Raw genomic sequence first — 11,448 nt, 5'->3', positions numbered from 1 at the left:
CTTCAAATGTATCATCACGTAAATTTGTTTTAAGTGGATGAGCCTATATATATTAAAAAATTTGTATTGGTTAGTTTTATACATAAGAAGCGATGCTATATTAAAGTTGTATGTTATAATGTTTTTACCTCCAAAAAGCCATTCCATACTTCATCTGTAGCTGTGAACTTCTTCGTTTCAGGATCCCACCCAAATCCTGAACTAAAACGAAGTAAATCTTTCAAGCTATTGTACTTACCTTTCAAGTTCTTGAGCCTATTTTTGTACTCGTTGTAACTTTTATTTGTTCCAAGCTGTTTATTTAGAGATGGTAATATTCTTCTTTCCACCGTCAGTTTGTTGAATTTGCCATTAGCATCACGAAAACCTTGATTAACTGCGTCCACTAGCAGCCGCACTAACAACTTGTGTTCAGGCTCAGACCATTGTTTATATTGACCTTTAGCTTTCACATCTTGTGTATCTCCCATTGTACCTTGGTAACTAATCATACAATGAAACAAATATGTAAGGCAAACATTATATAATCAGAACTAGTAACTAATATAATAAGAAACAGAACTTAGAACACAGGAAAGTAAAGACACAAGAGCTAAACAATCCACAGATCACTATGTCCCAATCAAGTCCAGCTTATGAACTGTATAACCAATCCAGTCTACAACAGCAACTAACAAAATCAGAAAACCAAGAGAATTTACAAAACATAGGACTCAAACATGTGAACGATGATACAAGTTTGAACAGAACATAAGACACAAAAAAAACCATATTTTTATGACATAATTTAAGAACGATGATGATACTTTCTAATCATAGTCAATTGTAAACTAACAACATAAGAGAAACAGACGTGAAAGCTTGTTTGTGTAAACAGACGTGAAGACCTTGATTGGAAGAGAAATAACCTTACGTATCTTGTTTGTGTAAGCTGCTAAACAAAAAAATATTGATTAAAAAGTGAGTATATATATACCTTACAACTAACCCTAATAATAAAGAAATAGACGTGAAACCCATAAGTTTGTGAATTTGAGTGCCTTTTTTTTGTGAATTGTTTTTTTTTTTAAACCAATCTTTCAAAATCACACCTTGAGAGGTGTGATTTTTTTAACTGGTTTTCACTTGTAAAATTGTATCAAAGTCTCCCAAAATCACTTTTTATGGTTTTCTAAAAAAGAAAGAGTTATGTTTTGAATAACAGTGGATTTGATATGATATTTACAAATTATTGATTGAATAACAGAGATTGTAAGTGATTTTGAAAGACTTTTTACAAATGTCATATTCAATAACAGTGGATTTGAAAAGTGATTTAAAAATCACTAGTTGAATAACAGGGAATTTAAAAAAAAATCCAAAATCCTCTAGAATTCTACTTTCAATACACCCCTCTTAAAGTGTGACTATGCATGTTGACTAGGGTCAAAGACCGCTAGTTGGTTCAGTTTGACCCTGAAAACATCGATTTCGGATTTAAATATATATCTCGAATAAAATTTTGAGCTTTTTTGGTTTAAGATGGGAACATCTTAGAGAGTATTTTAGGCTAAGATTTCTTTAAAAAAATATCTTGTACAAAAAATTTTAGCCTAAAATACTCTGTAAGATGCTTCCATAAAAAATGTTATATGTCCTGATTGACTTTGGATCGGTTTGAAAAACTTTTAAACATATATTTTGAATTTTTACTAACATACATATGTTCATATGTTCAACTTGGTTCAGACTATTAGTTCTTTTTGACTTTTGTAACAACAAAATTTCCGCACCTAACCAGATGGGTTGTGAACAATATCAGCTGCATGCCATTCTGAGTAAAGTAAGGTTATGAATCCACCAGTTCCAAAATGTCTAGTAATACTCATATTTCTTGTGAGCAATATCACATGATGAATGACTATCTTCTTTTATACAATTTACAAGGGAGAAGGCCAAATCATGTGTGTGGGCAGTACCGTACATGTGTGTGGGCAGTACCGCACATTCATTTCCTCTTTATTCGTTACTATCATCATCGAAAACAACAACACTAGAAATCGAATACATAACGACACAACATATAATGGAGACATGATGATTGACGTCTCTTAGCTTAGCTGATCTCTTCATGTTCTTCACTTTCTTCATCTCTAAACCCCTCACCCATCAGTCGATCTCTAGCCTTCCTCGTCTGCCCATTCATATCATCAATAGACATCACTTTCACTTTCTCCCAAACCCTAAAAAAGAAATGAAAAGGACATCATGACTCTCGCAATACTAACCTCTTGCTTCCAATTGGTGAGGACATCGATAAGACCGAGCAAAAAAGCTTGAACAAATGACCCAACTGTGACCCCAACATTATATATAGATGGAGACTCTTACCAGAGAGAACTGCGCGAACGGCATCAAATATGACCGACATAGCAACAAGCGGAGCCATTGATCTTACATAATCCACAACTTCCGTTTCAGAGCTGAATAGGTAACCAAATACGTTTCTTGTGCCAAAAACTATTGCACTCACCATTATTGATTCTACACCTGTTATAACCATCACTGTGTAAACCTCCATTCGAGCTTGTTTCGGGTTTCCAGCTCCTAACTCGTTTGCAACTCTTGTACTGCAACCAACAGGCAACAACAACAGAGATCGGTTTAGGTTTCCGATAGATAGCTCTCATTTTTCAAAACTGGGAAACTGAGGAATAACCTTGCTGCTGCGCCTAGACTCTCTGATATTTGGTACAAGGAGGAGACTGTTGATAGACTTTTCAAGAAGGGACAAAATAACTTAGTTTTATGATATCAATCTATTCCAAAACAAAATCTTTAGAATATATGTAAAAAAAAAAACATACAACACTGAGAGAAGAGAGGTTTCTAGCTTCGGATTTGGTAAAAGCCCGGAAAGCATGACTAAAAACTCGAATGACCACCACTCGAGGCTAGTTACAAGAAAACAAATTAAATATCCTCATGCCAAGTCAACTTTCAAGAAGCCTGCTACCAAACAAGAAAAAGAAGCATGAAGAGTTCATAATTATACCAAATCATAGATGCAGATGGGACTCCAAAACGGAAAAACTTTCCCATTCCTTTAAACATAGTCATGGAGATGGGTGCAAGGCTCTTGCTACAGCTGGAAGAAAACGTCATATACAATCCAAGCACAGTCACGTTTAACCAGTAAGAAACACCAATTGCAATAGCTGCACCGATGCTCCCAAACCCAAACTTAAAGACCAAGTTCCAGCAGAGGACAACATGGACACAGAGAGCAGACATTGAGCTCATAATCAGAGGCAAAACAAGACTCTGCGCTTGGAAAAACCGAACAAGCGGCTGCAAAGCAGCATACCCAAAGAGCGCGGGTATGAGCCAAGTTGCAAATTGTCCTGCTTCATGAGCAACCAGAGGATCTTGTCCAGTAAGAGAGAGTATATCACCCATGTAACTCCAGAGCAGAGACAGAGGAATACACACAAGAAACAAAGAGAAAATCCCTGTGTAAGTGTGAACTCCAAGCTTTTCGAATTGCTTAGCTCCATTAGCTTGACCACATAATGTCTCCAAAGCACTAGCCAATCCATACTGTATATGATCACCACAAATAAATAACAATTCAGAATCATAAGCGAATCATATAACTAAGCAAAAGAAAGAGACATACGACGAGGCTGAAACCGGTGAGACTGCAGAAAGAAACGGAAATGGCGGTGCTTGAGAGATAAAGCTTACCGAGATGACCAACCATCATTATTGATACTTCAAAAATGTTAATAGATAGACAAGTTCACAGCAACCATAGGACAAGCGATGTAACCAAGCTTTTTCATCTCCCGCAAAAACCCATCTTTCTTGTTTACTTCTTCTCCATGGCTCACCACAAGCAAGCCCTTCTCCCCTGAATCCATTCTTCTATGCGTTTTCGCTGAGATCTTAAGATTTCAATTTTCAATTTTCCATGTTGGTTTTATTTGAATATATATAGTTGTTTCTTTCTCTACAAGGCATTAAGTATATCAACTGAAAAAAAACGTGACGTTTGTGAACCTACTCATGGTTCCTCAATCCTCACTCTATATATTTTCTTTTTTCTTTTTCTTTTTGAAGTTAAGCGTCGTGTTGTGTCAATATTCTTCTACTTCTACTTCTGCAGAAAAAACGTTTTCATAGATTTTTCTAATAGCAGGAAACACGTTTTCACCTATCACAGCTTTTGCTCTAGTTTTTTATTAGACAGTACCAACTACGAAAGGATAATATATACCGCTGATACATGAACCAGAAGATGGAAACTAACAAAATTTGCTTTAATATTGTGAAACCACCTGTACATAAAATAATATACAAAAAATAATAATAATAATAATAATAATAATAATAATAATAATAATAATAATAATAATAATAATAATAATATACAACATTTACAATCTGTAGTGGACAAGGATTACTCAAAATATATTTGATTCGATTATGTTCAATCATTACAGTGTCACACAGTAATTGTATTTTTGTAGCCACATACATGTCACTAAACTTTTACAAGTCCAAGTCATCGCCAGTTTTTGAGGGTTTTATCTTTATCTACGTTTTTTTTTTTGGTTATATACGAGTTTTGTAGCATCAGGATAAATCAGTTTAAAAAATGTTATGTTTTTTTTTCGTTTAAAAAATGTATGTTTGAAAATATATAAGAAATTATTTGGAAAATTAATAAGTAAATAATCAATCAATGAAAATATTCTTTTTTTTTGGTAGAAAATGAAAATATTCTTTTTAATAAATAAATAATATTACAAATTGTTATACTATTAGTTTCTTATTAAAATGTAATCCTAATCTCAAAATATTAGTTTTCTATTTATTAATTTGTTGCACCCACGTATACGATTTGGAGCAATACCTAGAATTTTCCTTAAACTTTGCACAATAATACAATATCACGTGATTAATGTTTATTTCTTTCCGATTGAAAAAAATATAGAGTTGACAAAACAAACACAACAAAATTAAGCACAGTAGAGGCACGGGTTGACCATATCATGTGTGTGAAAGTAGAGGCCATAACGTGTGCATGTGCACTTAAATAGTAACACCAAAAATCGAATTAATAAAGAACACAACATTTAATTTGAATGGCGAAATATTGACTTCTTTTGATCTAGCTGATCTCTTCACGTTCTACACTTTTCTTCATCTTCTTCAAACACCTCACACATTAGTCTTTGTCTGGCCTTTTTCGCCTGCACATCAAACAGTACACACCACTTTCTCTTAATACACCAAGTTAAACCCGAAGAAACAAGAAAGGACACCTGCAGCTCTAACTTCACTTACCTCTTGTTCCCAGTTGGTGCGGATAACAATAAGACTGAGTAAAAGAGCTTGAACAAAGGACCCAACTGTGATCCCAATCCAGAGTCCTCTTCCTCTCATTTTTAACCCAAAAGCTAATATGATGGCAGTTGGTACGCCACAGAGATAGTAGGCTGCTAGGTTTACATAAGCCCCTATGTCTTGCCTCCCTGATCCTCTAGCCACACCTGCACTTTCAATCCCTCTTAGTTAACCACATTATTAATCCTTAAATGAATTTGACATTATAGAAGGGGAATCTATTCTAACCCGCAAGAACCGCGTGAAGGGCATCGAATATGACCGATAAAGAAACCAGTGGAGCCAGTGTTCTTACATAATCCACAACTTCAGTTTCAGAGCTGAATAGGTAACCAAATACGTTTCTTGCACCAAATACTATTGTGCTCACCATTATTGATTCTACACATGTAATGACCATTACTGTGTACACAGCTATTCGTGCTTGTTTCGGATTTCCAGCTCCTAATTCGTTTGCAACTCTTGTACTGCAACAATAACAACAACAGAGAGATGTTTTAGATAGATAGTTCCCCATTTTACAAATCTTCTAGTGCAAACAACAAGAACCTCGCTGCTGCCCCGAGACTCTCTGCTATTTGGTATATGATGGCGACTGTTGATAGACTGTTAAAACAAAGAAGAAAGCAACTGAGTTTGCATATGATAACAGTCCATCCCAAAATTATATCTTTAAAATATAAAAGGAACATACCAGACTGAGAGAACAGAGGCTTCTAGCTTTGGATTTGGTAAAAGACCAGAGAGTAAGAGTAGAAATTCTAATGACCACCACTCAAGGCTAATTCAACACCAAAGAGATTCAACTCAAGTCAAATGTCAACAACTCTGTGACTATAAACCAAAAGAGGCATAAAGAGATAATTCAATTACCAAATCATAGAAGCAGATGGGATTCCAAACCGGAAAAACTCTCCCATTCCTTTAAACACACTCATGGAGATGGGTGCACGGCACTTGCTACAGCTGGAAGAAAACGTCATGTACAACCCAAGCACAATCACATTTAACCAGTAAGAAACCCCGACCGAAATAGCTGCACCACGGCTCCCAAGCCCAAACTTAAAGACCAAGCTCCAGCAGAGGACAACATGGACACAAAGAGAAGAGACTGAGCTCATGATCATAGGAAAAATCAGACTCTGTGCTTGGAAAAACCGTACAAGCGACTGCAAAGTAGCGTAACCAAAGAGCGCGGGTATGAGCCAAGTTGCAAACTTTCCTGCTTGTTGAGCAACCAGAGGATCTTGTCCAGTAAGAGAGAGTATATCACCCATGTAAGTCCATAGCACGGACAAAGGAATACACACAAGAAACAAAGAGAAGATCCCAGTGTAAGTATGGACTCCAAGCTTTTCGAATTGTTTAGCTCCATGAGCTTGGCCACATAAAGTCTCCAATGCACTAGCCAATCCAAACTGTGTGGTTACATAAAACAATCAAAATTAATAACCTTGAAGCTTAAAGGAAAGAGAGAGGGAGAGGGAGATCACAGAGATCAAGAAAGAGACATACAACGACGCTGAAGCCGGTGACGCTGCAGAAAGAAACGGCAATGGCGGTGCTAGAGAGGAAAAGCTCACCGAGATGACCAACCATCATTATGGATATGACAAGAAGAACGTACGTAGAAGAGTTCACCGCAATCATGGGACCAGCGATGCAGCCAAGCCTCTTCATCTCCACAAAGAACACATCTTTCTTGTTTACATCTTCTCTGTGGCTCACCACGAGCAAACCCTCCTCCGCCGAACCCATTTCTTTCTGCTTCTTCCCTGAGATCTCTAGATCTTTGACCTCCTCTCTTCTCTCAATCAATCCTATATATTTTTATTTGGAATTTGATTAGCAGAGGGGTGTATATATACTGATAGATCTCTCTCTCCTTTAAGTAGCCATAAATATATTTTATTTTAATTTACAGTGTGTTGAAATAATTTTATTTAAAGAAAAACCTCAACTAGTCAATTGGTTAGTAAGAAATGAGTAGAAATTAACTTGAGCGTTGGTTATATTTGAATATGCGGTTATTTCTTTCGTGTCAAGGCATTGCATAAAATAAAATAAAAGTAAGCAGGGCGTTGCATTTACATAATATATATATGGTCTATAACTCTCCTCGTGTTTCATCACTCTTTTATCGTTTTCAAACTTTTATGTCGATGTGGTCGTATTATTTTATTCTCGTTCAACCACCTCAGAATGTTTTTAGTAGCCTTTAAAGCAGCAATTAGTAACAACGTGTTGTTGTTTGTTGACCTAGACGTGATATGGGGTCGAGGCACAATTAATCTCCAACGCTAGAGTAACTACGTATGAATGGTCCAGTCCCGGGTTTATAAATGAGGCCTCTAAGGTTTGGCCAACCAATGTGAACTTAGTTCCCGGCCGGAATTAGAATTCAAGGCCGGTGGATTTACAACTTCCCTCAAAATTAATTCTTACCAGCAGATTACCACTGCTTGGTTAACTAGCTAGTAACAATATTTTTATGCATTTTCATCTTTTTGTTGATGCTTGATACATACAAGAACGAAAAGATGGAAAATATTATGAAGTTCCTTGATCTAGTGAAGTGTGAAGCTACTAATACATAAATACAATGTTTATAGTTTGTGATGGATGTGGACTTGCGGAGTGTAAGATGTTTTTTTTTTTTTTTTTTAATTATTTTATTTTGGAGTGTAAGATGTTTATTGGTTTTTCCACAATCAGTCTATTATCAGCTTTAATATTAAGCACCGTGCAGTTGGTGCAGTTGGTACCAATTAAGGAAATCGTTTTCCCGCATAGCGGGTGGCTAAAAATGTAAATATATTATCAAGCCTCATATATTCACGATAATTCTCGAAACATCAATCACTATGTGGCTATAATTTTCTAATTTATGAATAATTATTTGTATTCCACTGTAAATGATAATGGTGGTAGATTCACCGAGATGACCAAACCATCATGATGGATATGACGACCAGCGATGTAACCAAGTCTCTTCATCTCCCGCAAAAGACCATCTTTCTTGCTCACCACAAGCAAGCCCTTCTCCATCGAATCCATTCTTCTATGCATCTTCACTGAGACCTTGAGATTTGATTCACATTAACGGAAATACCGAATCAGTCTCTAATCTCTATACTAATATTTTTAAATGGAATATATGGTTCTTTCTTTCTCCACAAGGCATTATTAAACAAGTTCCCATTTGTACTTAAAAAGTCTCAAGATTTTTCCTTAAACCAAAAAATTTGTTTGTAAAATGGTTTATTCAAAGAGGCATTGTCAATCTATGAGAGTTTGTTTTACAATTGGCTCATGAATTTCAAGAGTATAGAGTATTTAATAAAATCAAGTCCACAAAATCGTTTATACAAAGAGACATGTTTAGGCATCCACATCCATAATTTTGCATCCATATGACCCATCCATGATAATGCATCCATAAATACAATAACATCCACATAAACACCACATACCATATGCATAACTTAACATGCGGATTCTACTTCCCATCTTTATTCATAACACTTTGACTATACATAATCATCTTTATTCAACTGTAAGACATTTTGTATGAGGTGGGTGTGAAAACATTTTTCAAATAAACTAGAAAATTAATATTCGGTTTTCAACTTTCTAAGACAATATTTCTTTCATAATAATTCTACAATAGACTAGATGTTTAAAAATACACAAAACATAACAAACTCCTAAGAACATGAAACGTGGGCAGAGAATCACATTGCCACTACATGTTTGGCCACGTCAGCTTCTTCCTCAAGATGTGTCTCAACAATAGTCGCACCGCTGGAAAAGAGTTGTAGTGAATTTAATTGGTTCGTAGCTTTCCTTGTCTTCATACGTTGGACCAACACCTCAGTAACGAACTTGTTTCCTTCTTGTTTCTTTCTCTTCTCAGGTTGTGTCGTCTTCTCCTTCCTTTTCTCTATCCGTGTCAGTGTTATCATTTTTTTAATATTTCTTTTTTTTTTAATTAATTTTTAAATATTTCTTGTTTCTTTCTCTTCTCAGTTTGTGTCGTTTTCTACTTCCTCTTCTCTATCCGTGTTAATGTCATCATTTTCCATACAACAAAGAAAATCATGACTCCACGAATACATGAACATTATATATATATACGTTTTATAATTCTCTAAACACAACATTCACCTCAAAATGCAGGAAGTATCCACAAGAACATATCCACAAAGTTGTATATGATTTTCACACTATCATAACACAATTCTCACAACAAAAACTTGGAACTGAACAGAACGTGGAAAAGATAGAGAAAGAATGAAGACGTATCCACTAACTGGGGAGTATTGAACAGTATCTTTGTTTTCCAAGAAACTGGGGACTCTCCAAATTGCACAAAATAACCAGTAACCGAACGTCTCGACATGGGACATCTAAACCAGACATAACCAGCAATAACCGGTATAACCCATACTTCAATAAATATCTCTTAATTTGAAATCAATGGATGAGAGTTTCTGTTTTTCTTCTTCTCTTAAGTCTTCGCTGAGATCTTGAGACAAACTTCAGTTTTCAATGTTTGGTTTTATTTGAATATACAGTATGGTGTTTTCATGTGACGTTGTGAACACACTCGTGGTTTCTCACTCTATTTTCTTTTTCTTTTTGGAATTTAGCGTTAGCGTTGGTCGTATCAATATTCTTCTTCTCCTGCAGAAAAAGAACGTTTACATAGATTTTCTAATAGCATTTTATGTGCTGGTGGCTTCACACCTTTTGCTGTCATTTCTTTTTCAATAAAATCATATCTACCGGTGATACAAAAACAAGGAACTAACTAAAGATGGAAACTAACTAAATTTGCTTAATCTTGTGATGCCCCACACCAGTACGTTAAAAATACAATATTTACGATCTGTAGTGGGATGGTTTAATCGGCCCTGGGTTATAATCTAATGTTAATTGATCATTAGAGAGAGAAGATGTCACACACTAAGTTGTATTTTTGTAGAGATACAAGCCACAGAACTTTTACAAATCCAAAAGCCGTCTCCTAGTCCTATCTGAGTTTTGTATTATAATCCGGCCCAGGAGACAATTTGCTGGTTCGCCGGTTGTGTACTTGTGATCATATCTTTTTATTCATATAAGAATTTGAAAAGTAAATATTCGAAAATATATATACAATAAAATTAATTAAAAAATAATAAATAATAAAAAAGTCAATCAAATTATTTACTTTCTGTGTAATAATAAATAATATCGCAAAATATAAGGTTGGTTTTCTGTTTATTTTGTTGCACCCACGTACACTGATCTGGTTTATTATTATAAGCAATCCTTAGAATTTTCTTAAACTTTGCACAATATCACGTGATCTATCTTATTCCTTTTATGATTGAATAATATATAGTGGTTGACAAAACAAACACAACAGAATGTATATTTTCATTTTTTATAGGCTATGTAAAACAATATACATAGAAGCTGCCAAAACATATAGTTTGTAATTAGTCCTCTCACCTCTGAAACCATAAATGATGAAATTAACTCTATTACTAATTTAATAATTTTATTGATTATATAAATAAATCTCGATAACATGGTGTAGTTAGTTGAATAACATGCATGGTGGTTAGTTAATGTTGATGCCCGGAGAGAAAAGGCTCTTGAAATGAATCCCGATAACATATATAGTGCTTAGTTGATATTTTCACAAAGGAGATAACATATTCAGACTATATTTTTAGCTTAAGTTGATATTCGTGACTAAACTTACAGTTATCATATATGTTTAATCTTATTTTGATAACTAAACTTTTAATATGGTATTATATGCATTAAAAACGCTCATTGTCTCTATATATTATATGTTTACAAGTTGCATTATTGGTCCAGTTCGTATTTTATATATAGGCTTGCGTTGTTTATCTGAAATGAATTTTACTAATTTTTTAGTTATCTTTATTTGAAATGTATTTTGCTAACTTTTTAGTTATCAAGATACCATCAGATTTTTCATATATATTTACATGGCTTTATCACACTAGTTGTTATACATAGGACCAACGTACGTGAGAG

The 11,448-nt window shown here is 34.8% G+C and overlaps 2 protein-coding genes and 1 pseudogene across 2 annotated transcripts in view; all 3 read right to left on the bottom strand.

The window, feature by feature from the left end:
- Window positions 1–747, bottom strand: part of LOC111832172 (uncharacterized protein At2g29880-like) — a 1,847-nt gene extending 1,100 nt beyond the window's left edge. Inside the window, exons 1-2 of the mRNA XM_023788539.1 lie at window positions 129–747; window positions 1–43 (exon numbers count right to left, since the gene is read on the bottom strand). Coding sequence (XP_023644307.1) covers window positions 1–43; window positions 129–491 — 406 coding nt within the window. The 5' untranslated portion in view covers window positions 492–747. The remainder of the gene's footprint in view (window positions 44–128) is intronic.
- A 1,225-nt stretch (window positions 748–1,972) lies between these two features.
- LOC17894062 lies at window positions 1,973–3,919 on the bottom strand (annotated as a pseudogene).
- A 1,013-nt stretch (window positions 3,920–4,932) lies between these two features.
- Window positions 4,933–7,182, bottom strand: LOC17894313 (protein DETOXIFICATION 14). Its single transcript, XM_006302139.2, has 7 exons — window positions 6,907–7,182; window positions 6,265–6,809; window positions 6,086–6,172; window positions 5,941–5,997; window positions 5,620–5,858; window positions 5,332–5,537; window positions 4,933–5,237 (listed from the first exon to the last, which is right to left on the bottom strand). The coding sequence occupies exons 1-7, from the start codon at window positions 7,147–7,149 to the stop codon at window positions 5,169–5,171; spliced, it is 1,446 nt and encodes a 481-aa protein (XP_006302201.1). The 5' UTR covers window positions 7,150–7,182; the 3' UTR covers window positions 4,933–5,168.
- Window positions 7,183–11,448: the final 4,266 nt, after the last annotated feature.

The sequence above is a fragment of the Capsella rubella genome, unplaced genomic scaffold, assembly GCF_000375325.1.
Source record: "Capsella rubella cultivar Monte Gargano unplaced genomic scaffold, Caprub1_0 scaffold_2, whole genome shotgun sequence".
NCBI classification, from domain to species: domain Eukaryota; kingdom Viridiplantae; phylum Streptophyta; class Magnoliopsida; order Brassicales; family Brassicaceae; genus Capsella; species Capsella rubella.
The sequence above is the reverse complement of the archived record's forward strand: the minus strand, read 5'-3'. Positions and strand labels throughout refer to the sequence as shown.